This window comes from Corvus cornix, unplaced genomic scaffold (genome assembly GCF_000738735.6).
Source record: "Corvus cornix cornix isolate S_Up_H32 unplaced genomic scaffold, ASM73873v5 scaffold12, whole genome shotgun sequence".
Taxonomy (NCBI): domain Eukaryota; kingdom Metazoa; phylum Chordata; class Aves; order Passeriformes; family Corvidae; genus Corvus; species Corvus cornix.
This window is the reverse complement of record NW_024108681.1, coordinates 100,146-126,449: the sequence shown is the minus strand read 5'-3', so window position 1 is coordinate 126,449 and position 26,304 is coordinate 100,146. Positions and strand designations below refer to the sequence as shown.

General features: G+C 64.4%; 3 protein-coding genes across 3 annotated transcripts; all 3 read right to left on the bottom strand.

Annotated features, from left to right (window-relative positions):
• Window positions 1-501: 501 nt before the first annotated feature.
• Window positions 502-6,183, bottom strand: LGALS4 (galectin 4). Its single transcript, XM_039572439.1, is given in 12 exon segments — window positions 502-792; window positions 1,154-1,252; window positions 1,255-1,298; window positions 1,301-1,323; window positions 1,998-2,086; window positions 2,428-2,457; window positions 2,570-2,614; window positions 2,912-2,935; window positions 3,121-3,237; window positions 4,353-4,554; window positions 4,873-4,960; window positions 5,537-6,183. Coding segments are annotated over 12 exon segments (1,551 nt in total). The 5' UTR covers window positions 6,180-6,183; the 3' UTR covers window positions 502-645.
• ECH1 (enoyl-CoA hydratase 1) lies at window positions 6,160-11,636 on the bottom strand. Its single transcript, XM_039572440.1, has 10 exons — window positions 11,074-11,636; window positions 10,464-10,662; window positions 9,074-9,162; window positions 8,606-8,727; window positions 8,481-8,529; window positions 7,408-7,472; window positions 7,216-7,286; window positions 7,069-7,140; window positions 6,471-6,621; window positions 6,160-6,283 (listed from the first exon to the last, which is right to left on the bottom strand). Exons 1-10 carry the CDS (start codon window positions 11,234-11,236, stop codon window positions 6,179-6,181), a joined length of 1,086 nt encoding a protein of 361 aa, XP_039428374.1. The 5' UTR covers window positions 11,237-11,636; the 3' UTR covers window positions 6,160-6,178.
• Window positions 11,637-15,056: 3,420 nt separating this feature from the next.
• On the bottom strand, window positions 15,057-25,317 carry HNRNPL (heterogeneous nuclear ribonucleoprotein L). Its single transcript, XM_039572432.1, is given in 14 exon segments — window positions 15,057-15,272; window positions 15,347-15,442; window positions 15,613-15,670; window positions 15,989-16,190; window positions 16,676-16,797; window positions 17,555-17,773; window positions 17,775-17,848; window positions 18,152-18,223; window positions 22,526-22,598; window positions 23,106-23,202; window positions 23,480-23,565; window positions 23,769-24,006; window positions 24,530-24,648; window positions 25,243-25,317. Coding segments are annotated over 12 exon segments (1,383 nt in total). The 5' UTR covers window positions 23,994-24,006; window positions 24,530-24,648; window positions 25,243-25,317; the 3' UTR covers window positions 15,057-15,213.
• Window positions 25,318-26,304: the final 987 nt, after the last annotated feature.

Below are 26,304 nucleotides of genomic sequence, written 5' to 3'. Positions count from 1 at the left end.
TTCCGCCCTTTTCCCCTCACGGTCCCCCCCTTTTCCCCTCACATTTCTCACCCTTTTCCCCTCACGGTTCCCACCCTTTTTCCCTCACATTTCCCACCCTTTTCCCCTCACAGTTCCTGCTCTTTTCCCCTCACGTTTCCCGCCCTTTTCCCCTCATGTTTCCCACCCTTTTCCCCTCACATTTCCCACCCTTTTCCCCTCACATTTCCTGCCCTTTTCCCCTCACGTTTCCCGCCCTTTCCCCCTCACGTTTCCCGCCCTTTTCCCCTCACATTTCCCACCCTTTTCCCCTCACATTTCCCGCCCTTTTCCCCTCATGTTTCCCACCCTTTTCCCCTCACGCTTCCCGCCCTTTTCCCCTCACATTTCTCACCCTTTTCCCCTCACGGTTCCCACCCTTTTCCCCTCAAGCTTCCCACCCTTTTCCCCTCCACGTTCCCCTCACTTTTCCCTCTCTTTTCCCCTCACGTTTCCCACCCTATTTTTCCTCAAGTCTCCAGAGCCGGAGCAGGAACAGCTTTATTGGGGTCAGCGTCGGGAGAGGACAGTTGTGGGGCAGTTGTGGGGGGCAGTTACGGGGCTGCTCCAGGGCAGTTGCGAGGCTGTCAGTGGGCAGTTATGGGGCAGTTATGGGACACTTGTGGGTCAGAAGTGGACGTAGGACAGGACGACATCGCCCTCGATCTCCAGCACATCCACGTGGGGCCCGGATGGGACCCGGTGGCGGAATTCGAGGAGCGGCTGCCCCTCGGCGAACACCTTGAACCGATGGTTCCCGCAGCGGATCGACAGCTGGAGAGGGGGAGAGGGGGTGAAAGGGGGGCCGTCACCACAGAGACCCCCAAAGTCCCCCTGGAGCCACCCCCCAGATCCCAAATCTCAGCCTGTTCGCCTCCCAGAGCCCCGCAAAATCCCCCTGTGCCCCCCCAGAGTCAGCCAGGACCCCAAAAACACCTCTGACCTCCCATGAGGACCCCAAACCCCGCCAAGAGCCACACAAAGAGACCCCCAAACTCTCCAGAGCCCCCTCCCGCATTCCAAATCCCACCCTGTGCCCCATCCAGGACCCCAAATCCCCTGCCTAAAGTCCCCCAGGACCCCCCAAAACTCCTCCAACGCCCCCCCAATCCCCCCGAGCCCCCTCCCCGCTCACGTCGAAGTAGCGGCCGCGCTGGAAGGGGTGGCAGCAGCTGATGTCCCGCTCCTCCTCGCCCCAGCAGCCCCCCAGGAAGGCGTTGCGGACCACGGCCCCCCCTCGTCCATGCGGGGGTTCAAGTGCAGCACCACGTCCCCCCCGGGCCCGCGCGCAGGTTGATGTGGAACCTGGGGGGCACACGGGGTCAGGAGTGGGGGTTTGGGGGGATTTGGGGTCCTGAGAGGGGTGACGGGGGGTGTTTGGGGGGTGACAGGTCAGGAGGTTCAGGGACAGGGGGGTCTGGGGGGGATTTGGGGTCCCGGGGTGGTGACGGGGGGTGTTTGGGGGGTGACAGGTCAGGAGGTTCAGGGACAGGGGGGTTTGGGGGGGATTTGGGGTCCCGGGGTGGTGACGGGGGGGGTTTGGGGGGTGACAGGTCAGGAGGTTCAGGGACAGGGGGGTTTGGGGGGTTTTGGGGTCCTGAGAGGGGTGACGGGGGGGGTTGGGGGGTGACAGGTCAGGAGGTTCAGGGACAGGGGGGTTTGGGGGGTTTTGGGGTCCTGAGAGGGGTGACAGGGGGGGATTTGGGGGGTGATGGGTCAGGAGGTTCAGGGACAGGGGGGTTTGGGGGGTTTTGGGGTCCTGAGAGGGGTGACGGGGGGGTTTGGGGGGCACAAGGGGAAGTTGAGGGGGCCTGGGGGGGATTTTGGTTGTGGGGTTGGGGTCCTTGGGGGAATCAAGGAGTTTTGGGGGGCTCAAGGGAGGTTGGGAAGGAGGTTTTGAGGGGGATGAAGACCTTCATGGGTGTTTTAGGGGGGGTCAGCGGATTTTGGGGAGGGTTTTTTTGGGGGGTCTCCAGTACCTGCCGGCATCGTGCGGGATGAAGCCCTTGATGACGATGGTTTTCTTGGGGAAGAGCCCCCCTGGGATGGTGGCGATGAAGGGCACGGTCTGGGGGGGCAAAAACGGGGGGCTCGGAGGGGGGCGAGACCCCTTCAACCCCCCCCAGGGCCCCCAAATCCCAACAACCTCCCCAGAGCCCCCCAGGGACCCAAATCCCACCCTCTGAGCCCCCCCAAACCCCCCTCGTCCCCTCCCTGCACCCCCCAAACCCTTCTGTCACCCCCTCAGGACCCCAAATCCTACCCTGAGCCCCCCCCGAGCCCCCCCCACACTCCCCCAAACCTCCTCAAGATCCACCCTGCACCTCCTCAACCCCCCCAGGACCCCTCCCCAAATACCCTCTGAGACCCCCCAAACCCCCCCAGGCCCCCAGAACCCCCCGCACTCACCGGGTGGAAGGTGGGGGGCTGCCCCATCACCTGCGGGGGGCACAGTGTGGGGTCAGTGGGGTGGGGGGACACCCGGGGAACCCCCGGGGACCCCCCATGATGGGGGTGGGGGTCAGTTTTGGGGGGACCCCTCCCCACTTACCGGCAGGTTACAGTTGGGGTAAATGGGGGTGATCTGCGGCATGTCCTGGGGGGAGCACAGCAGTCAGGGGAGCACAAAACCCACCGAGGGCCCCCCAAAATCCACCTGGGCGGCCCCGAACTCACCTGGGGAGCCCCAAACCCACCTGGGGACCCCCAAACCCACCTTGGGCACCCCGGAACTCACCTGGGGACCCCCCAAACCCACCTGGAGACCCCCAAACCCACTTGGGGACCCCCCAGCCCCACCTTGGGGACCCTGGAACTCACCTGGGGGCCCCCCAAACCCACCTGGGGACCCCCAAACCCACCTTGTGGACCCCCCACCCACCCCCGGACTCACCGGGACACATGGGGGACACGCGCCCTGCAAGGCAAAGGGGGGCGGTCAGAGGGGTTTGGGGGTACGGGGGATTTGGGGGGGTCACCCCGCCCCCTCAGCTCCAGGTGAGGGGATGGGGGGGACAGCAGGTGGGTTTGGGGTACGGGGAGGGGAATGAGGAGGTCTGGGGAGGAATTCGGGGTGCGGGGTTTGGGGCTGGGGGCTCTCACCGCGCCCATGACCGAGGCCGAGTGCAGCTCCAGGTCCCCGTCCACGGTCACGGCTGCCACCTGCTCCGGGGGCAGCCGGTGCGGGAACTCGTCGAAGAAGGTCCTGTTCACCAGGATCTGGGGGGACAGCGGGTCAGACACCCCGAAACACCGCCGGGACCCCAGACACCGACCCCAAAATGCAGCCCCGGGACCCCAAATACACCCCAGAACCCCAAATAGCCCCGACCCCAAAATGCAGCCCCGGGACCCCAGACACCGACCCCAAAATGCAGCCCCGGGACCCCAAATACACCCCAGAACGCCAAAATGCAGCCCCGGGACCCCAAATACCCACCCAGGACACTCAAATACCCCGTTGGAGTCCCAAATATCCCCTATAAACCCCTTTGGAGACCCCAAATACCTCCCTGAGAGCTCCTGTAACCCTCTTGGGACCCCCAAATCGCCCCTTGGGCACCCCAAATCCCCCCCTGAGGATCCCTATAACCCCCTTTAGACCCCCCAGCTCCCCCTGGGCACCCCAAATCCCCCCCCCGAGGATCCCTGTAACCCCCTTTAGACCCCCAAATCCTCCCTTGGGCACCCCAAATCCCCCCCTGAGGATCCCAAATCCCCCCCTGAGGATCCCTATAACCCCCTTTTGACCCCCCAGCTCCCCCTTGGGCACCCCAAATCCCCCCTGGGCACCCCAAATCCCCCCCCCGAGGATCCCTATAACCCCCTTTAGACCCCCAAATCGCCCCTTGGGCACCCCAAATCGCCCCTTGGGCACCCCAAATCCCCCCCTGAGGATCCCTATAACCCCCTTTAGACCCCCCAGCTCCCCCTGGGCACCCCAAATCCCCCCCCCGAGGATCCCTGTAACCCCCTTTAGACCCCCAAATCCTCCCTGGGCACCCCAAATCCCCCCCTGAGGATCCCTATAACCCCCTTTAGACCCCCAAATCCTCCCTGGGCACCCCAAATCCCCCCCTGAGGATCCCTATAACCCCCTTTTGACCCCCCAGCTCCCCCTTGGGCACCCCAAATCCCCCCTGGGCACCCCAAATCCCCCCCCCGAGGATCCCTATAACCCCCTTTAGACCCCCAAATCGCCCCTTGGGCACCCCAAATCGCCCTCTGAGGATCCCTATAACCCCCTTTTGACCCCCCAGCTCACCCTGGACACCCCAAATCCCCCCTGGGCACCCCAAATCCCTGCCTAGGCCCCTGAAGCCGCTGCACGGTACCCGGTAGCCCTCGGGGGTGACGCTGATGACGATCTCGAAGGGCCCCCCCGGGCAGAGCGGGTGCAGCTCCCGGCGCTGCTCGTCCCCCCAGCACCCGCCCCGGCGGCTGTTGAGCACCGCGACATCCCCGCTGAAGCGCGGGTTCAGGTGCAGCGCCACGTCCGCCGCCTCCGAGGGGCCCGTGGCCAGGTTGATGCAGAACCTGGGGACAGCATTGTCACCCCAGTGTCCCCCAGTGTCCTCCCGGGACCCCCCGTGTCCCTCAGTGTCACCCCCGTGTCACCTGGTGTCCCCTAGTGTCACCCCGTGCCCCCCAGTGTCACCCCAGTGTCACCCTGTGTCCCCCAGTGTCACCCAGTGTCCCCCAGTGTCCGCCCATGTACCTGTGCCCCCCCCACCAGGTTCACCTGGGGCCAGCCCCCTCATTGTCACCGTTGTCATCATCATCGCCTGTGTCCCTCCCAGTGTCCCCCCAGTGCCCTCCCAGTGCCCTCCCAGTGCCCCCCAGTGCCCCCAGTACCGGTCAGGTTGGGGTTTCACCACCCCTTGCACGTAACGGCCATCCCGGGCCAGAGCCCCCCGAACACGGGGGCCATGTAGGGCAGGGGCTGGGGGGAAAGCGGGGTCGGGGGGGTCAGTGTTACTGCGAGGTGACAGGGACCCCCAGACCCCCCACTCCCCGGGTTTGGGGTGACAGGGACCCCCAGACCCCCCGCTCCCCGGGTTTGGGGTGACAGGGACACCCAGACCCCCCGCTCCCGGGTTTGGGGTGACAGGGACCCCCAGACCCCCCGCTCCCCGGGTTTGGGGTGACAGGGACACCCAGAGCCCCCACTCCCCGGGTTTGGGGTGACAGGGACACCCAGAGCCCCCACTCCCCGGGTTTGGGGTGACAGGGACCCCCAGACCCCCCGCTCCCCGGGTTTGGGGTGACAGGGACCCCCAGACCCCCTGCTCCCCGGGTTTGGGGTGACAGGGACCCCAAATGCCACTAGGAGGTGACAGGGACCCCCCAGACCCCCAGGCCCCCGGGTTTGGGGTGACAGGGACCCCCCAACCCCTGTCCTTGGGGGTGACAGGGCCCCCCAGGACCCCAATCTCTGTCCCTGCAGGGTCACAGGGCCCTCCCAACCCCCCTCCCCGGTTTTTGGGGTGCCCCCAGCCCCCGTTTTTGGGGTACTCACCGGGTTGTAGGCGGGCATGTACCCGGGCGCGGGGACAAAAGTCATGGTGGTGGCAGCGGTGACAGTGGCAGCGGGGACAGTGGCAGCAGGGACAGTGGCAGCGGGGACACCGGGGGCCCTTTATACCCCACCCCACGTGGGGCCCCCCGATTCCGGCCCCTCCCAGGGCAGGGTGCGGACTTTGACCCCCCCGGATATGGGAACTGGGGGGGCTGGGGACACACCTGGCACAGGTGACACCGCCCTGGACTGTGCCCCGGGAGGGGCTGGCTGGGACACGGGGGGGGCTCGGACCTTGGGACCCCCAGAGCCGCGGTGGCACCCTGGGGACACGGGGAACCCCAGAACCACGGTGGCACTCTGGGGACACGGGGAACCCCCAGAGCCGCGGTGGCACTCTGGGGACACGGGGAACCCCAGTGACAAGCCAAGGACATGTGGGGACAAACGGATTTATTGGGGGACACTGAGGTGGCCCCAGAGACGATGAAGGGGACACTGGGGACACTGAGGGGACACTGAGGGGACACCGAGCTGGTTCTACAGCCTGGGCAAGGGGGCACTGGGGATGCTGGTGGCACTGAGGTGACATCGGCACTCGGGCAAGGGCACGTTGGTGACGTTGGCGGCACTGAGGTGACATCAGAGCTTGGCGAACGGGACATCCTCGGGTCCCTTCTTGTCCAGGGCCGCCTGCACAGACTTGGGGATGTCCTCGGTCTGCAGCATGGCCATGTTCCAGGTGGCCTGGGGACGGCAACAGGGACATGGGACACGGCTGGGACACCTGGGGACAGGGATGGGGACAGGGACAGGACACCCTGGGAACAGGGATGGGAATGGGACACCTGTGGGCACAGGGACAGGGGTGTGACAGCTGCGGGCACAGGGGACACGGTTATTTGGGGTATTCTGGGGCCCTGGTGGCACCCACCACGTGCAGCAGCCCCTCAGCGACGGGCCGGTCCCTCGAGTACACCAGGTTGACCTTGGTGCCCTGCACGGCCACGGGGCTGCGGGCGGCGATGGCCGCGGCCACCTCCAGGGCCACCTCCAGCAGCGTCGCCTTGTCTGGCAGCACCCGGCTGGGGGGGCAGGGTCACCCCAAAATCCACCCCAAACTCCACCCCAAACTCCACCCCAAATCCACCCAAAAACTGCACCCCAAACTACACCCCAAATCCACCAAAGCTCCACCCAAAAAATCCACCCAAAACCACCCCAAAATCCACCCAAAAAATCCACCCCAAAGGACCCCGAAATCCACCCAGGGACCCAAAAATCCACCCGAGGATCCCCCCAAAATCCCCCCGAACACCCCAGGGGACCCCAAAACTCACCCAGGGACCCCCAGGGCACCCAAACACCCCCAGGACCCCCAAAAGCCCCTCACGACCCCCCATGGCCACCCGCAGTGTCACCATTTGGTGACCCTCCCAGCCCCCCCCATGTCCCCCTCCCCAATTCTGGAGACCCCCCAAGTGCCCCCCACCCCAATTCTGGGGTTCCCCCCGATTTTGGGGCCCCCCCACCTGACGAGGCCACAGCTCAGCGCCTCGGGGGCCCTCATGACGCGGGCGGTGAAGGCCAGCTCGTTCACCAGGCTGGGGACACCGGGGACACCGGGGGGTCACAGGGGTCCCCCGTGCCCCCCACCCCGCCCGTGGCCCCCCACCCACCTCTGGTTCCCCACGATTTTGGGGAGGCGCTGCAGGGTCCCCACGTCGGCCGCCAGCCCCATGTCCACCTCCTGTGGGGACAGGGGGGGTCCGGGGTAGCCATGGGGCCACAGGGGTGTCCCAGGGGGCTTTGGGGACACCTGAGGGGCCTCGGGGACATCCAGAGGGTCCCGGGAACCCCTCGTGTCCCACCTTGACCTGGAACGAGGCGTCCTGGGAGCAGAACCGGATGTCACAGGCCGAGATCAGGTCCACACCTGAGAGGGGGAAACATCTTCACTCTCCTCATCCTCATCCTCACCCTCATCCCATCCTCATCCTCACCCTCATCCCATCCTCACCCTCATCCTCATCCCATCCTCATCCTCACCCTCATCCCATCCTCATCCTCACCCTCATCCCATCCTCACCCTCATCCTCATCCCATCCTCATCCTCATCCTCACCCTCATCCCATCCTCATCCTCACCCTCATCCCATCCTCATCCTCATCCTCATCCTCACCCTCATCACATCTTCATCCTCACCCTCATCCCACCCTCATCCTCACCCTCATCCCATCCTCACCTTCATCCTCACCCTCATCACATCCTCATCCTCACCCTCATCCCATCCTCATCCTCACCCTCATCCCATCCTCATCCTCATCCTCATCCCACCCTCATCCTCATCCTCTTCCCATCCTCACCCTCATCCTCATCCCATCCTCACTCTCACCCTCATGCCATCCTTGTTCTCATCCTCATCCTTGTCTTTGTCCCATTTTCTTCTTCATCCTGACCTTCATCCCATCCTCCCTCTCATCCCACTTATCCTCATCCTCTTCCCATCTCACCCCATCTTCATCTTCATCCCAATCCCATTCCACCACCAGCTTCACCCCAGTCCCATCCCATCCTTGTCCCCACCCCCATCCCACTCTCTGTCCCGATCCCAACCCCGATCCCATTCCCCCACCATCCCAACCCCGATCCCAACCCCGATCCCATCTCCAGGGGTTCCTCACCCCGATCCCAACCCCGATCCCATCCCCAGGGGTTCCTCACCCCAATCCCAACCCCGATCCCATCCCCCCACCATCCCAACCCCAATCCCATCCCCCCACCATCCCAACCCCCAATCCCATCCCCCCACCATCCCAACCCCGATCCCATTCCCCCACCATCCCAACCCCGATCCCATCCCCCGGCGTTCCCAACCCCAATCCCAACCCCGATCCCATTCCCCCACCATCCCAACCCCAATCCCATCCCTGGCCCCTCTCACCGGCTCCGATGCAGGGCCCGTGCACGGCGGCGATCACGGGTTTGGGGCACTGTGGGGGTTTTGGGGGAGTCAGGGAGGGTTTGGGGGGCCCACAGGGTCCCTGCCGTGCCCGCGGCCGTCCCCACCTTCTCCATGACGGAGAAGCTCTCCTGGAGCTCCAGGATGCGCTGCCGCAGGTTCCAGGCGCGGCGGGCGACGTCCCCGCCGGGCTCCCCGGCCAAGGCTCCCAGGTCCGACAGGTCGATCCCTGCGGGAGCGGGGGCAAAGGTCACGGGGGGCCTGGGGGCACCGGGACCCCCCCAGGGCACAGGGACCCCCCTCAGGGTCACAGGGACCCCCCAGGGACAGGGACCCCCTCCCAGGGGCACAGAGACCCCCCCCAGGGGCACAGAGACCCTCACAGGGGCACAGAGACCCCCCCCCAGGGGGCACAGAGACCCCCCCCAGGGCACAGAGACCCCCCCCCAGGGCACAGGGACCCCCCCCAGGGGCACAGGGACCCCCCCCCAGGGGCACAGAGACCCTCACAGGGGCACAGGGACCCCCCCCCAGGGGCACAGGGACCCCCCGGCAGTCGCGGCCCCCGTGGTCACCAGCAGTGAAGGCGCTCCCGGCGCCGGACAGGACGACGGCGCGGCACGAGGGGTCCCGGGAGATGTCCTGGAAACATTCCAGCAGCTCCCTGCGGGAACCGGCACCGCCAGTGACCACCAGTAACTGCCACTGGCCACCAGTGACCGCCAGTGACCGCCAGGGACCGCCAGTGACCGCCACTGGCCACCAGTGACCGCCAGTGACCGCCAGTGACCGCCAGTGACTGCCACTGACCGCCACTGGCCACCAGTGACTGCCAGTGACCGCCAGTGACTGCAGTGACCGCCAGTGACCGCCAGTGACTGCCAGTAACCACCAGTAACAACCAGTGACCACCAGTAACCACCAGTAACAACCAGTGACCACCAGTGACTGCCAGTGACCGCCAGTGACCACCACTGACTGCCACTGACCACTACTGATCACTACTGACCACCAGTGACCGCCAGTGACCGCCAGTGACCACCAGTAACAACCAGTGACCACCAGTGACCACCAGTAACTGCCACTGGCCACCAGTGACTGCCAGTGACCACCAGTAACTGCCACTGGCCACCAGTGACCGCCAGTGACCGCCAGGGACTGCCAGTGACCGCCACTGGCCACCAGTGACCGCCAGTGACCGCCAGTGACCGCCAGTGACCGCCAGTGACTGCCACTGACTGCCAGTGACCACCAGTGACCGCCACTGGCCACCAGTGACTGCCAGTGACCGCCAGTGACCGCCAGTGACCGCCACTGGCCACCAGTGACTGCCAGTGACCGCCAGTGACCGCCAGTGACCGCCAGTGACCGCCACTGGCCACCAGTGACTGCCAGTGACTGCCAGTGACCGCCACTGGCCACCAGTGACCGCCAGTGACCACCAGTAACTGCCACTGACCACCAGTGACCACCAGTAACTGCCACTGACCACCAGTGACTGCCAGTGACCGCCAGTGACCACCACTGACTGCCACTGACCACTACTGATCACTACTGACCACCAGTGACCGCCAGTGACCGCCAGTGACCGCCAGTGACTGCCACTGACCACCAGTGACTGCCAGTGACCGGCAGTGACTGCCAGTGACCGCCAGTGACCGCCAGTGACTGCCAGTGACCACTAGTGACCACCAGTGACCATCAGTGACCGCCACTGACTGCCACTGACCACTACTGACCACCAGTAACTGCCAGTGCGGCCCAGCATGCCCCAGTCCCATCCCAGTCCTGTTCCAGTAGTTCCTGCCCAGTCCCTGCCCAGCGCTCCCAGTCCATTCCAGTGTATCCCAATCCCTCCCCAGTCCCTCCCCAGTGCTCCCAGTCCCCCGCCAGTGCCCGCAGCTGTTCTCCGGCAGCTCCCAGTGCTGTCCCAGTCCCCCCCAGTGCTCCCAGTGCCCCCAGTACCTCCAGCAGAGCAGGTTGAGGGCGTTGCGCTTGCCGGGCCGGTTGAGCTGCAGGTGCAGGACGTGCTCCCGCTCCCGCTGCAGCCGCAGCGTCCGCAGCTCCCGGGGGGCTCCCGGCTCCGGCCCCCCCAGCGCCGCCGCCTCCGACGCCATCGGCCGGGACAGCGCCCGCAGCGCCACTGGGGCCGGACTGGGACACACTGGGGGGAGTGGGACCCGCTGGAGCAGGGCTCGGGGCGCTGGGAGGGAACTGGGGGGGGACTGGGAGGGGCACTGGGGGGCACTGGGGGCACTGGAGCAGGGCTCGGGGCGCCGGGAGGGGACTGGGACACAGTTAGGAGGAGCTGGGACGCACTGGAGGAAGGCTGGGAGCGCTGGGAGGGCACTGGGAGCCACTGGGACGAACTGGGACGGAGGGAGGGACCCCGGGGGTCCCTGGGGACAAACTGGGGGTCACTGGGAAGGACTGGGAGGCACTGGGGGTCACGTGATGGGGGGGGGGGTCAAGGTCACCCGAGGGTCCCTGGGCCGGGCGGGGGTCCGGGGGTGTCACGTGCTCCGGGGGGGGTCACGTGCCCTCCCGGGGTCGCCCCCCCCCCCCCCCCACTCACGAGCGCGCAGCAGCCGCGCGACCCCCGCCGCCATGGGCTCCGCTCGCCGCCAGGGGGTGTCCGCGCTTCCGGCCCCGCAGCCAATGGGAGCGCTCCCGGCCCAAATCTCGCGATAGCTCCGCGAGACGCCGCCGGTGGAGGCCGCGCTTCCGGCTCGGGGCATTGTGCGGCGATGTCGCCTCCCGGCAGCGCACGGGGACGATTCCCCAGGGAGAAAAACCCAGACAAGCCAAAACCAAAAGGAGAACTCCTGACCAAGCAAACGCTCACAGGCCGGGAGGAAAACACCCGCGTTCCCGGCGGCTGTGGCGGTTCCCGGGGCAGGCGAGGCCCCTGTGGGTGTAAACTCCTCGAGGAAGGGCTCCTTTCTCTTCCTGTTGTGCTTTCCTGACCCGGCACCGAGGGATCCAGAGCCAGGAACGGGCACCTCGCTGTTCCTGAAGTGTGGATTTGCCTCAAACACTTGGGAACGGAAAGCCGGGAAGGCGAATCCTCATTCCCGAAAAACCCCGAAGGGCCGCGGCGGGGAGCGACAGGGAAAGGGGGAAACCCGGATGGGATTGTCCCTGAGGCATGGAATGGAGTCGGGAAAAATCCATTCCGTACTCCGGGAAAAAAACCCAGTCCGCGGTTTCCCCCGTGCCGTACCCCGGTAGCGATCCGGGCTGGATTTCTCTCGCAGCGCTGGGACGGGATTTGGGATCGCTGGGACGGAATTTGGGATCGCTGGGGGGGATTTGGGATCGCTGGGACGGGATTTGGGATCGCTGGGTGGGAATTTGGGATCGCGGGGCCAAGCGCCGGGGGCGGGGGTCCCTGGGCACCCCTGGCTGCCGCCGCCCGCTGGCCCAAGGGCCGGGGTGTGGCCGGGGCTGTCAGGACGGGCGGGCGCCTCTCGCTGCCCCTGGACGTCCGCCCGCCCCCCGCGTTCCCGCAGCCGCTGCCCGCAGAGGGAGAGCCCGGAGCCCCCCAGCCCTGAGCAGGATGTCCCCGCGGGCCGCCCTCGGAAGTGGCCCCGAGCCGCAGGGGCAGCGCCCGGCCCGGCCCCTCCCGAACGGACACCCGGGCCCGGCCGTGCTGGGCCGTGCTGGGCCGTGCTGCCCCGGGCTCACTGAGGTCCCCTCACGTCCCTGCCCAGCCCCAGCCCTTCCTGCACACCCCCAGCAGCACCGGCAGGAGCTGAGGGAGCTGGGAAAGGGGCTCAGCCCGGAGAAAAGGGGGATCAGGGGGAATTTCTGGCTCTGCGCAGGTCCCTGACGGGAGGGGGCAGCCGGGGGGGATTTGGGATCTTCTCCCGGGGAACAGGGACAGGAGGAGAGGGAACGGCCTCAGGCTGGGCCAGGGGAGGCTCAGGGTGGAATTTCCGAGGAATTTCTCCATGGAAAGGGTGCTCAAGCCTTGGCAGGGGCTGCCCAGGGAGGTTCGGAGCCCCCATCCCTGGAGGTGTCACCTGGACGTGGCACTCGGTGCTCAGGGTGGGGATCGGGCACAGCTTGGACTCGATGATCCCGGAGGGGTTTTCCAGCCTCAGTGATCCTGGGACTCTGAGATCTGCACCTGCTGTGCCATTCCCACCTTCCTTCACTCCCCTGAGCACACCTGGCTGCCCTCTCGGCCTGGCTCCTTCCCAGAGGGAGGAGAAGGAAACCCCCCCTGCCGCTGGAAACGCCAACGTGGATAAATAAGGAATCAGCCTCTGCTTCAGCGGTGCCATTTTGGTTTCTTTGCTGCAGAGCAGCAGCAGAAATTGGAGCAAAAGCTCTGAGCACAACAGAGCAGGAGCAAAAACCTCTGTGTGCACCTCCAGGTGTGCTCAGAGCTGCCCAGGTACCACAGCCAGGCCGCAGGAGGCATCTCGGGATCCGAGTGCCCGTTCAGGAGGAGGGAAGGGGCTGGAATTCACCTGCCCGTGCTGCCGGATGAAACCGACCCCGCCAGGGCGACGTGTCCTTGATCTCCACGTCCCCTCGGGGGTTGTGCAGCACCTCGGGCTCCAGCACCTTCATTCCCCTGCTCAGGACACGGCTTTTCCCGGGACACACAGAGGGTGTGGGCAGAAAATGGAGTAAAAATCCCAAATGTCACTGCCCGGTGTCCCTGGAAACCCCTCTGGAGCCGACGCCATCCCGGGATGAGGCCCCCCCCGCCCCGGTGACGCTTCCCGGTCTCTCTCCCACTCAGGTTTGGGCTTTGGGAAGCTGGAAACCTCCGGCAAACTGGACAAACTGGGAGAGGTGAGGAGTGATTCAGACGCGTTGAAGCATTACTGTGCTGGACTGAGAGCCCTGAGGCTGTGGGACGGGGAAGATTAAAGGAGGAGTGGGGGAACAGGGTGGGTTCAGGAGGTTGTGGCCCAGCTCCAGCACCACCAGAGGAGCCCGTGGGTTGTGCGAGGGTCGCTACAGGCACCCCCCCCTTCCAAGGCCTGAGCTTGGTCCTTCCAGAGCCCAAATCCCTTCAGAAATAACCCCGTCCCTTCTGCTGGCTCGGACCTTGGAGCTCAGCTGCTCAAAGGCAGTTTGGGGCTGCCGGGCTCCCTGGAGCACCGGGAACAATCCCGGTGAGCGACCGTGAATCCCAAGCAGGCAGCTCCTGCTTCGCCCAAGCCGGTGCCAGCTCGGTGTGCCACGCCTGTGCTCCCCGGGACCCCGACTGCCCGGAGGGACCCCGACTGCCCGGAGGGACCCCGGTGCTGGCTCTGCCTTTCCTGGCCGAAAGCCAAACAAAACCCGCACGAACAACGAGCTTTGGATCTGGGGGGGATCTCGGGGCTCCTGTGCCCCCTGCCCGAGCCTTCTCCGGCCTCCTCTCGGTTTCGCTGCCAGAGCTGCTCCGGGCGCTGCTCCTCAACCCTGGCGCTGGAGGCGGGGGCGGGGCAGCGCGGGGTCCGCGTCTCCTCCCGTTCCACCGACTCCCCAATTTCCGTCTCCTCCCGTTCCATTGACTCCCCAGTCTGCTCCTCCTGCTGCTCCTCCTGCTCCGGGCACCACCGGGGCAGAGAAATCACCGGGAGCCGCTGGCTCCGGGAGTGACCGGGGAGAGCCGGGCAGCCGGAAACGGCCCCATCCCGAAACAGCACCGAGCGGGCACTGACCGGACACCAAGCGAGCACCGAGCGGGCACTGACCGGGCACCGAGTGGGCACCGAGCGGGCACTGACCGGGCACCGAGCGGGCACCAACCAGGCATTGACCGGACACCAAGCGAGCACCGAGCGGGCACTGACCGGGCACCGAGTGGGCACCGAGCGGGCACTGACCTGGCACTGACTGGGCACCGAGCGAGCACTAACCGGGCACCGAGCGGGCACTGACCTGGCACTGACCGGGCACCGAGCGGGCACTGACCGGGCACTGACCAGGCACTGACCAGGCACTGACCGGGCACCGAGCGGGCACTGAGCGAGCACTGACCGGGCACCGAGCGGGCACTGAGCGGGCACTGACCGGGCACCGAGCGAGCACTGACCGGGCACCGAGCGGGCACTGACTGGGCACTGACCAGGCACTGACCAGGCACCGAGCGGGCACTGACCGGGGCACTGAGCAAGCACTGACCAGGCACTGACCGGGCACCGACCAGGCACTGGCCAGGCACTGGCCAGGCACTGAGCGAGCACTGACCGGGCACCGAGCGGGCACTGACCGGGCACCGAGCGGGCACCGAGCGGGCACTGACCGGGCACCGAGCGGGGCACTGACCGGGCACTGACCGGGCACCGAGCGGGCACCGAGCGCTTCTGGCCCGGCAGCCAATGGGAGCCCCCCCGGAAGTGACGCATTAAAACCCCGCCTAACGAGGCAGAAGTGACCCGGACCCCAAACTGCTCCCGAAGTTCCCAAACTCCCCCAAAATCCTCTCTAAACCCCTGAAATCCTCCCCGCCCCACCACATCCCCCCAAATTCTCCCAAACCCCTCAAACCCCCCAAAAAAGCCCTGAAACCTCCCAAATTCCCCTCCCAATCCCCCCCAAACCTCGGTGTTTGTTTCCCAAACAACTTTATTGGGGGGTCACGGGGGGGGCCCAGTCGGGTCCGACCCCTTTTCCTTAAAAATGGGGGGAACAGAGGGGAGGGGGGGGTCCCTGCTGCCCCCCAGCCTTAAAAAAAGGGGATCCGGGGGGGTCCAGGGGGGCCCCGTTAGGACGCGTGCTGGGCCGTGGAGAAGCAGAGCTTGAGCGTGTAGGGGTACGGCCCGTCTGGGGGGAGAAAGGGGGGTCAGGGGGGCCCGGGGGGGCTCAGGGGACCCCCCAGCCCCCCAGCCGGCACTTACTAGGGTTCTTCATCTGGAAGTGGTTGAGGAAGCCGAGGGTCTCCAGGGCGTCGCTCTTGGAGTCCCACTCGAGCAGCCCCGAGGAGCTGCGCTCGCCTGGGGGGGAAGGGGGGTCACCCAGGGGGGCAGGGGGATCACCCCGAGGCAGGGGGGGTCACCCAGGGGGGCAGGGGGGTCACCCAGGGGTCAGGGGGGTCACCCAGGGGGGCAGGGGGGTCACCCAGGGGGGCCAGGACCCCCCAGGGGTCAGGGCCCTCCACACTTACTCTTGCCTGAGAACACCTTGACCGAGGACGGGCGCTTGACGCCCAGCTCATCGCAGATCTGGGGGCAGAAACGGGGTCAGGGCGGGGGCTGGGGAGGACGGGGAGGGGGGAAGGAAGGAGGGAAAAGGAGGAAAAGGAGGAAAAGAGGAAGAAACTCAAGCAGAAAAGGAGGAGGAAGAACAGAAAGAGAAGGAGAAGGAGCAGGAAAAGAATAAAAAAACGATGAGAGGAGGAGGAGGAAAAAGCAAAGCAGAGACAGAGAGAGAGAAGGAAAAAGAAGAGTTGGGTGAAGAGGAGGAGGATGAAGGGCAGGAGGAGGAGGAGGAGGATGCCGAGCACGATGAAGGCGCTGCTGCGGGGCAGGAGGAGGCCCCACCTCGTAGAAGTTGTCCTCGGTGACGTCCAGGGGGGCGTTGAAGAAGTGCAGGACGTTGCTGGGGTGCTGGATGCGGTTCTTGGCCGCCTGCTCGGGCGTGGAGAAGCGATTGTTGCGGGAGCCGCTGAAATCCTTGTAGCTGCAGGAGCCGTCCTCGAGCCCGTACGACTGCCCCGGCATGATGGCATGCTGCTTGGACACACTGCAGGGAGAAAGGGGGTCAGGGGGCCCAAAAACACCCCAAACCACCCCAAAACCCTGCCCCGGCATGATGGCGTGCTGCTTGGACACACTGCAGGGAGAAACGGGGTCAGGGGGCCAGAAACACCCCAAAACCACCCCAAAACCACCCAAAAGCCACCCCAAAAATCCCTGTACGACTGCCCTGGCATGATGGCGTGCTGCTTGGACACGCTGCGGGCAGGGAGAAATGGGGTCAGGGGGCCAAGAAACCCCCAAAACCGCCCCAAAACCACCCCAAAACCCTGCCCCAGCACGATGGCCCAGCTGGGGGAGATAAACGGGATCCGGAAACCTCTTCTCAGGGACCCCCTAAAATTACGGAGCCTCCCTGAGGACCCCCCAAGCGGGGTCCCCCAACGCCGGGTCCCTGCCCGAAGGCTGCGGTGGGGTCGATGCTGGGAGCCCCCGAAAGCCCCGGGCCCCCCCGGCCCCCCAGGAACCCACCAGACGTTGAGCTTCTGGCCGAACATGAAGTTGTTGTTGAGGTGGGTGATGGCTCTGTCCACGGCGTAGCCGTCGGCCATCTCCACCATGGCCGCGCCCGGCTTGCTCTTCATGAACTTCACCTGGCCCGGGGGAGCCGGGGCACGCGTCAGGGGACGGGGGGACACGGGGGGACGCAGGGAGGGGACAGACCTCCCCCAGATCCCCCCCAGAACCCCAAACTGCCCCCCGGCCCCTCCCCACTGTCCCCACGTCGCCATGGAGACAGAAGATGTGGAAGATGCTGCTGTGCTCCACCTCGGCCTGGCCCAGCCCCACCGAGGGCCCCCCGAGCCCCCCGGACCCCGCCGTGCCCCCAAGTGCCCCTGCATCCCGCTGTGCCCCCAGACCCCGCTGTGCCCCCCGAGCTCCCCGGACCCCGCTGTGCCCCCCGAGTGCCCCTGCATCCCGCTGTGCCCCCCGGACCCCGCTGTGCCCCCCGAGCCCCCCAGACCCCGCTGTGCCCCCAGACCCCACTGTGCCCCCCAGACCCCGCTGTGCCCCCCGAGTGCCCCTGCATCCCGCTGTGCCCCCAGACCCCGCTGTGCCCCCCAGACCCCGCTGTGCCCCCCGGACCCCGCTGTGCCCCCCGAGTGCCCCTGCATCCCGCTGTGCCCCCCAGACCCCACTGTGCCCCCCAAGCTCCCCGGACCCCGCTGTGCCCCCCGAGCCCCCCAGACCCCGCCGTGCCCCCCGAGTGCCCCTGCATCCCGCTGTGCCCCCCAGACCCCGCCGTGCCCCCCAAACCCCACTGTGCCCCCCGAGCCCCCCAGACCCCGCTGTGCCCCCAGACCCCACTGTGCCCCCCAGACCCCGCTGTGCCCCCCGTGCCCCCCTCACCTTCTCAACGTTGCCGTAGAGGCAGAAGACGTTGAAGACGCGGTCGCAGTTCATCTTGGCCTGGTCCAGCCCGTACACCATGAGCACGGGCGAGTCGGCGTGGGGGCCGTAGTCGGGGGGCGGCGGCGGCGGCGGGGGGGGGTGCCCGTACTGGGGGCCGTAGCGCCCGGGCCCCCGGCGGTGCCCCCCGCCCACGGGAGGGGGCCCCATGCGCCGCCCCCTCGTAGTGGGGGGGGGGCGGCCCGTAGCCCTCGTCGTGGTAGTGCCCGTGGTGGTACCCGCCGTGGGGGCCGCCTGGGGGGGGCAGAGACCCCCGGCGTGAGACAGGGACCCCCAGACCCCCAGGGGTCACGGCAGTGGGGCAGAGACCCCACCCAAAATGCTGGGACCGCCCCCACTGATGTGGGACCCCCACCCCTGACTCGGGACCCTCCCAGTTTGTGCCCCCCACCAGCCACACTTTGGGCCCCCTCAAGTTGTGCCCCCCCTCAATCCAAGCCCCCCCCAACCCCCACATCGTATTCCCCCCAAAGTGGGTTTTCCTCCCAGAGTCGGCCCCCCCGGTGCCCCCCCGGTGCCCCCCGGTGCCCCCCGTACCGTACTCCGCCGGGTGGTCCCCCAGGAGGGGCGGCTGCCGCTGCCGCTTGTTGGGGTTCCCGCCGGGGTCTCCTGGGGGGGGAGGGGCGGGGGGGACACGCCGAGCTCAGGGGGGTCACCGGGGGGGGGCCGCGGCTCCCCAGACCCCCCCGGAGAATTTGGGCCCCTCCCGGAGATTTTGGGCCCCCCCCACTGGGGTCCCCGGAGCCCCCCCAGCTCCCCCAGCACCACCCCGAGCTGCCCCCAAACCTCGTTAATCACCGCAAAGCGCCCGCACGCCGTTAATTACCCCGCTAATCACTAATTACGGCCGCTAACGAGCCCCCCCACCAGCGCATGGAGGCGGGGGGTTCGGGCAGCGCCGGGATCGGGTTCAGAACGCGGCTTTTTGTTCAACTCCTCCCTCCTCGAGACCTTTCTTTAACATTTCCTTTTTTTTTTTTTTTTTTTTTTTTTGGTTTAAAAGCAGAGAAAAAAGGGGCTACTTACAGCTGCTCGGGGGGGGGGCAAAAAAGTCCGATGGGGCCCCCACTTGGGGGGGCTCCTCTTACCCTCGGCTGCTCCGAGCGCGCCCCGGCCGCGCGGCCCCTGCGGCACAGGCGGAGAGTCACCAGCGGCCCCGCTGCGGCACAAAGCGCCCCAAAACGGGGCCCCGAGCTCCTGGGGAACGCTCCTCGGCACGTGGGGACCCCCGGCGCGGGTCGGGGCCCCCGGCCCGGGCTTGGTGGGTTTGGGCCGTCAGAGCGCGGCGGGGACGGGCGGCCGTGTCCCGAAGGTGCTGCGGGGAGCTCTTGGGAGAGGTCCTAAAACCACCAGAAACGGCCTTGGATGGCAGCTGGGCTGGGAGAGGTCCTAAAAGCTTTGGAATTATGTCTTGGAAGTGAGAAGAGTTCCTAAAAACCATCGCAAGCGGCCTTGGGCACCGGCTGTGGTGCGCAGCTCCCAAAAGGCCTGGAGCTGGGTCTTGGGAGTGGGAGAGTTCCTAAGAACCACCGGAGCACGGCGCTGGATGTCAGCTGTGCTGGCAAGTTCCTACAAGCACCGAGAAATGGTCTCGGAGGTGAAAGAGCTGCTAAAAACGACCAAAATGTGGCCTAGGAAGGTCAGCTGTGGTGAGACGTTCCTGAGAACCTCGGAATGTGGTCGTGGAGGTGAGAGAGTTCCTAAAAACCATCAAAAACTGGTCTGGGAAGTGGGAGAGTTCCCAAAACCATCGAAATGCGGCCTCGGCAGGCCAGCCGTGGTGAGATGTTCCTAAGAACCATCAGAAGTGTGGTCTTGGAGGTGTGAGAACTCCTAAAACCATCCAAAAATGGTTCAGATGTCAACTGTAGTGAGGAAATGCCTAAAAACGACCCCAAAATGAGGTCTTGGAAGTGAGAGAGTTCCTAAAAACACTGAAAAATGGTCTTGGAGGGAAGAGAGCTCCTAAAACCACCACAAATGGTCTTGGGAGGTCAACTGCGGTGAGGAAATGCCTCAAAAGGACCCAAACCCAAGGCCGTGGAGGTGAGAGAACTCCTGAGAGTGCTGCAATGAGGTCTCGGAGGTGAAACGTTCCTAAAACCACCAAAGATGGTCTTGGAAGGTCAACTGTGGTGAGGAAATGCCTAAAACCAACCCAGAAGTGGTCCTGGAAGTGAGAGAGTTCCTAGAAATACTGAGACTTGGTCTTGCAAGTGAGAGAGTTCCTGGAATGTGGTCCTGGAAGTGAGGGAATTCCTAAACCCACCTAAAAACGGTCCTGGGTGTCAACTGTGGTGAGGAATTCCTACAAGCACCCCCCAAAAAAAGGGTCTTGGGAGTGAGAGGAGTCCTAAAAACCATCAAAAATGGTCCTGGATGTTGAGAGAATTCCTAAAAAGCGTCAGAACGGGGTTGTGGGGTGGGACAGAGATCCTGGAAGTGCTGGGATTAGGTCTTGGAAGTGAGAGAATTCCAAAGACCATCAAAAATGGTCTTGGAGGGTCAACTGCGGGGAGAAAATTCCTAAAAAACCCCAAGGAAATGGTCCTGGAAGGGAGGGAATTCCTAAAAATGACCAAAAATGGTCTCTGAAGGTCAACTCTGGTGAGGAACTGCTAAAAACCCTCAAAAATAATGACTTGGGAGTGGGAAAATCCCTAAAACCCACCCAAAATGGACCTCGGAAGTTGAACCGTGCTGAGAAATTCCTAAAACTCACCAAAACCAGGTCTTGGAAGTCAGAGAATTCCTAAAAAAAAACCTCTTGGAGTGGAACCATGTTGTGGAAATGCCTAAAACCCACCAGAAATGGGTCCTGAAGGTCAACAGTGGTGAGGAAATTCCTAAAAACCACCAAAATCAGGTCTTGGAAGTGAGAGAATTCCTAAAAAAAGCTCTTGGACGCCAACTGTGCTGAGAGAATTCCTAAAAACCACCGCAGTTGTGTCTTGGAAGTGGGAGAATTCCTAAAAAATGTCCTTGGGAGTGTATCCGTGCTGTGAAATTCCTAAAAACCTCCGGAATTGGGTCTTGGAAGTGAGAGAATTCCTAAGGAATGTCCTTGGAGTGTGTCGATGTTGCGAGAATTCCTAAAAACCACCGGGGCTGTGCCTTGGGAATGAGAGAATTCCTAAAGAAATGGCTCTTGGAGTGTGTCGATGTTGCAGAATTCCTAAAACCGCCCCGTTTTGTGCCTTGGAATTGGGAGAATTCCTAAAAAAAAAATGTCCTTGGAGTGTAACCATGTTGTGGAATTCCCAAAAACCATCGGAATTGGGTCTTGGAAGGTCAAACCGTGTGGAGGAAGTCGTGAAAATCGCCCAAATTGTGCCTTGGAAGTGCGAGAATTCCTAGGAAATGCTCTTGGAGTGTGTCCGTGTTGTGGAGTTCCTAAAAACCACCAGGATTGTGTCTTGGAAGTGAGAGAATTCCTAAAACCAGCTCTTGGATTGTGTTGATGTTGCGAAATTCCTACAATTCGCCCAAAAATTGTGCCTTGGAAGTGAGAGAATTCCCATGAAATTGCTCTTGGAGTGTAACCATGTCGCGGAATTCCCAAAAAACACCGGAATTGGGTCTTGGAAAAATCACCCGTGTTGCAAAACTCCTAAAAACCGCCCAAACTGTGTCTTGGAAGTGAGAGAATTCCTAAAAAAGCCTCTTGGAATGTGTCCATGTTGTGGAATTCCTAAGATTTGCTCTTGGAGTGTGTCGATGGCGCGGAATTCCTAAAACCGCCAGAATTGTGTCTTGAAAGTGAAAAGAATTCCTAAAAACCAAAATGGCTCTTGGAGTGTGTCGATGTTGCTGAACTCCTAAAACCCACCGGGTTTGTGCCTTGGGAGTGAGAGAATTCCTAAAAAAAAAAATGCTCTTGGAGTGTGTCTTGGAGTGTGTCGATGTTGCTGAGCTCCTAAAAACCACCGGGTTTGTGCCTTGGAAGTGAGAGAATTCCTAAAAAAAGAATGTTCTTGGGATGTGTCGATGTTGCTGAGCTCCTAAAAACCACCGGGTTTGTGTCTCGGAGAGAATTCCTAACAAACCACCGGAGGTGGCTCCTGGAGCTCCCGGATTTCGCCGCTCTCCGGGCCAGCGCCGCTTTGGGGCCCCTCTGGCCTCGTGTTTTCTACTCCTGCTCGGAGTGTTTGGGATGAGTTTTTTGGGAAGTGGTGGATGGATGTGCCGTGTCCCTCGCCGGGGGGTCCTGGACGTGATTTTTTCGGGATTCTGGTGTTTTCTCCGTGATTTGTTTAGCTTTGGCCCCCCCCGTGTGGTGTGAGGGATGTGCAGGAGGAGGAGGAGGAGGAGGAGGAGGAGGAGGAGGCGAGGCGGGAATTCCGCTCCGGTTGTCCCCCCGGAATGTGCCCGGAGCTGCCAAAGGCCGCGTCGCCCCAGCCCCTCCCCCCAGCCCCCGGTTTGGGAAGGAGCCCCGGGACCCCCCCTGTTTTCTGGGAAGGACTCCCCGGCTCCGTGCCATTGCTTCCCAGCCCGGAATCGGGCCCCCCGCCACGGGAATGTCCCGGCAGACCCCAAATCCCTCAAGATAACCCCAAGAACCACCCGTGGGTGGAGAAACAGAACTGGGGGGGGGTCACCCCCTTTTACCCTGGAACTTGGGGTCCCCCCCATTTCATACCTGCACCAGGTGAGTGACCCCCCAACCCCTCAGATTCCAGACGAGGAAGCAACGGCCCCGCCCCTCCTCCAAACCCCCCCCAAATTCCAGGAAACATCCCCAAACTCAACCAGGGGCGCGGCCCTCCCTCCCCCACACCTGGCCCAGGTGAGCCCCGAACACGACGCACAAACGACCCCCCCGGTGGCCCCCCCAATCCTTGTGGGATCAGCCCCCCCGGAACTCCGGCGGGACGGGGCCGGGCGGGGCCGGGCGGGGCGGGGCTGCATTACCTGTCCCGCTCAGGTTGGGGTTGGTGTAGTCCCAGGTGTCCTGGTCGTTCTTGAACACGTTCAGGCGGCTGGGCTGGGGGGGCGGCGGGGACGGGGGTTGGCACCTGCCCAGGTACCCCCGGGGGGTGGCACAGGTGTGCCCAGGGGTGTGCCCAGGTGTGTGACACGGGTGTGTGACACAGGAGTGCCCAGGGGTGTGCCCAGGTGTGTGACACGGGTGTGTGACACAGGAGTGCCCAGGGGTGTGCCCAGGTGTGTGACACGGGTGTGTGACACAGGTGTGCCCAGGGGTGTGCCCAGGTGTGTGACACGGGTGTGTGCCCAGGTGTGTGACAGGGTTGTGTGACACAGGAGTGCCCAGGGGTGTGCCCAGGTGTGTGACACAGGAGTGCCCAGGTGTGTGCCCAGGTGTGTGACACAGGAGTGCCCAGGTGAGTGCCCAGGTGTGTGTGCCCAGGTGTGTGCCCACACGTTCCCATGCACCCCCAGGTGTTTCCACGTGCGCCCAGGTGTGTTCCCGTGCACTCCCCCACATTCCCGGGTGTCCCCGGGTGTCCCCAGGTGCCCCCCGAGCGCTCACCTTGGCGTACTCGATCTTGAGGGTGCAGCAGCCCGAGTAGATGTCGGCGCCGTTGAGCGAGGCCTTGGCACGCTGCGCGCTCTGCACTGAGTCGAACGTGCCCGGGGTCAAGGAATCCCACGGAATTTCGGGAATTCCCGAAAGAAGCTCGGGAACTTTGGGATCCCAGCGGGGTGGGGAGATGGGCACGGCCTCACTCCGAGCCAGGTGGGGCCACCTGAGCACCCGCAGTGGCTGGAGGAGCCTTGGATCCCTCAGAGGACGCTCCAAAGTGCAATTCCCAGGGGGAATTCAGAGCACCGGGACTTTGGGGAGCCCCCCAGCCCCCTCCTCCCCAAGCCCCCGCCTTCTGGGCCCCCCAAGGTGCCGGATATTCCACCATGGCCTGGACGCCGTTCTTGCGGAAGATGACGATTCTCTGCACGGGCCCGCAGGGGTTGCAGATGGTGTAGAGCACGTCCTGTGGGAAATGGGGGGTCAGGGGTGCCCCAAAACCCCCCTGGGACCCCAAAACACCCACCTGGGACCCCCAAACACCAACCTGGGACACCCCAATCCTCCACCCACCACGCTGATGGAGTAGATGGGGTTGAGAACAGTGAAAAGCAACACACTGGTGACCCCAAATGCCAATAAACCCCCCCAAAGCCCAGCTCTGCTCACCGTGGTGATGGAGTAGATGGGGTTGAGGATGGTGAAGAGCAGCACGTTGTTGACACCACGCGCGTCGTCGCTGTCGCCCGGCCGCGAGATCTTCTGGCTGGTGGAGTAGTTGACGAAGGCCGGGTGGCCCGCGAAGTAGATCTGGTTGTCAGCCGCGTAGTTGACGGCGTTGCAGGCACCCAGGATGTCCTCGAACTCCACCAGCGCCTGCCGCTTCTTGGGCATCACCACCACGTAGCTGGGACAAAGAGCAATGTCACCGTGGTGTCACCAACCCTCGGCATCACCACCACGGAGCTGGGACAGAGAGCAATGTCACCGTGGTGTCACCAACCCTCGGCATCACCACCACGGAGCTGGGACAGAGAATAATGTCACCGTGGTGTCACCAACCCTCGGCATCACCACCACATAGCTGGGACAGAGAATAATGTCACCGTGGTGTCACCAACTCTTGGCATCACCACCACATAGCTGGGACAGAGAACAATGTCACCGTGGTGTCACCAACCCAGGTGTCACCAACCCTCGGCATCACCACCACGGAGCTGGGACAGAGAACAATGTCACCGTGGCGTCACTGCGGCGTCACCACCCCGGGGTCAGCACACAGACCGCACTGTCCTGGTCACCGCGGCATCGCTCACTGGCACTGCTACCACAGCGTCACCCCCATATCATCCCCAACGTCACCGCCACGGCGTCGCCACCGCCGCTGCAGCGTCCCCAGGGCCACCCTGGTGTCCCCGCAGCGTCCCCACCTGATGGGCCCGAACTCCTGCAGCGCCTCCACCAGGTCGGCCTCGACGATGCCGTCGATGAGGCCGCGGATGTGCACCACGGGCGACGCCGGCGTCTTGTGGGGGTCCTCATAATTCTCCTGGGGGGGGACACCGAGGGGTTGGGGACACTTGCGTTGGGTTGGGGACCTGCCACATCCCCGGGGACACCCCAAAATCCCGCAGGTTTGGGGCCAAGCCGAGTTAAAACAGGCCTGGGCTCACCCCCCCTGGCACCCCCTAAGATTGAACCCCTTCAAAGCTGCGTTTTACCCCCTCGATATTTGCCTTCCCCTCAATATTTGCCCCCCCAGCAGTGCCCCCCATGATCACTCCCTCGAAAAGGGTCTTTTACCCCCCCCCAGCCCTTCCCGCCACATTTGCCCCCTCAGAACCCCCCTCCCCACATTCTCCCCCTCAGGGGAGTCTCTTCTCCCCCCCTCAGCTCCTCTTCCCCACATTTACCTCTAATGAGGGTCTTTTACGCCCCCTCAGCCCTTCCCGCCACGTTCGCCCCGTCAGACCCTTCTTCCTCCACATTTGCTCCCTCACAGGAGCTGCTTTACCCCCCTCAGCCCCTGCCGCCATATTCACCCCGCTCACAGAGCTCTTCCCCCCCTCAAGAGCCTGTTCTGCCCCCCACAAAAGGCGCTCCCCACACAAAAGCTCCTTTCCCGCTTTGCCCCCGCTCTCACCGCTCCTCCCGCTCCGGCCCCGCCGCCCGCCCCTCCCGGCCCACCGGGCCCGTGAGGCGGCGGCTCCGCGCTCTCGGTTTTTCAGGCGTTTAGGAGCCCTCCCGCCCTCGCCGCCGCCACCGCCGCCGTAGTATCGGCCCGAGCCGCCGCCGCCGCCGCCCGCCGCCATCTTCCCCATGTCGGCTCCGCGCCCGCCGCCTTCGGCGCCCTGAGGGCCGCGCCACCGCCGCCGCGACATGGCGCCCCGCTCCGCAGTCCCGCCCACGACACGCCCCCATTGGCCCGCCCACACGCCAATCAAGGCAGACCGAGCATCCCATTGGCTAACACTGTTCCCGCCACACCCGCACCGCCCCACGCCGTTGTGATTGGACCAACTGCAGAAGCAACTGTGCGTCTATTGGTCTGCTGAGCTGCCCATCAGCGACCTTCTGAGAATATCATTGGTCATCACGCGCAACGGTCCGCCCGCCCACCGCGCTGATTGGAGGAGAGGCTGCCTCTCAGGGCAAGGCCCCGCCCTTCTTCTTGTTCAGCGCGCAGACCCCGCCTCTCTCTTCCCACAGCGCCCTTCGGCAGCGGCGCCTCCCGCCAGTGCTGTGGCGCGACGTCCATCAATATCATCCCGCCGTGATTGGCTCGTCTCAAGCAGCGCTGGTCTCGCCCACCGGGGATGCCGCTCGCTCATTGGCTCAGCCGCACGTCGATCAACGCCCACGCCCGCAACGCCGCGCTCTGATTGGTCGATTGCTCATGTTTCCCTTGGGATTAGCCGGCGCGTGTGGGCCCCGCCAATGGAGATCGCTCAGATGGGAACATCCCCTCCTCCCCAGGCTTACTGAGGGTGCAACTGGGAGGGCACTGGGGGTAACTGGGAGCACTGGGCCTTCCCCTTCCCGCCCGCTCAGGAGCGCGCTCGCCCCTCACCTCGTTCCAACCCCCGCCTCGCGACTCCAACCAATCACCGCTCCCCTCTCATTCCCACCACTTGCCACCCAATCAGCTCAGCCCTTTCATTCGCGCCGGTCTAGCAGAGCGCGCCTTCTTTCCCGGGCAGAGCCG

Coding starts and splice junctions, on each gene's coding strand:
- ECH1 (XM_039572440.1), bottom strand. CDS start 11,236: ATGCCCCGAGCCGGAAGCGCGGCCTCCACCGGCGGCGTCTCGCGGAGC. Junction 8,728..9,073: donor CGGGAGCGCCTTCACTGCTG/GTGACCACGGGG, acceptor CCGCTCCCGCAG/GGATCGACCTGTCGGACCTG. Junction 8,530..8,605: donor GCTTCTCCGTCATGGAGAAG/GTGGGGACGGCC, acceptor AAACCCCCACAG/TGCCCCAAACCCGTGATCGC.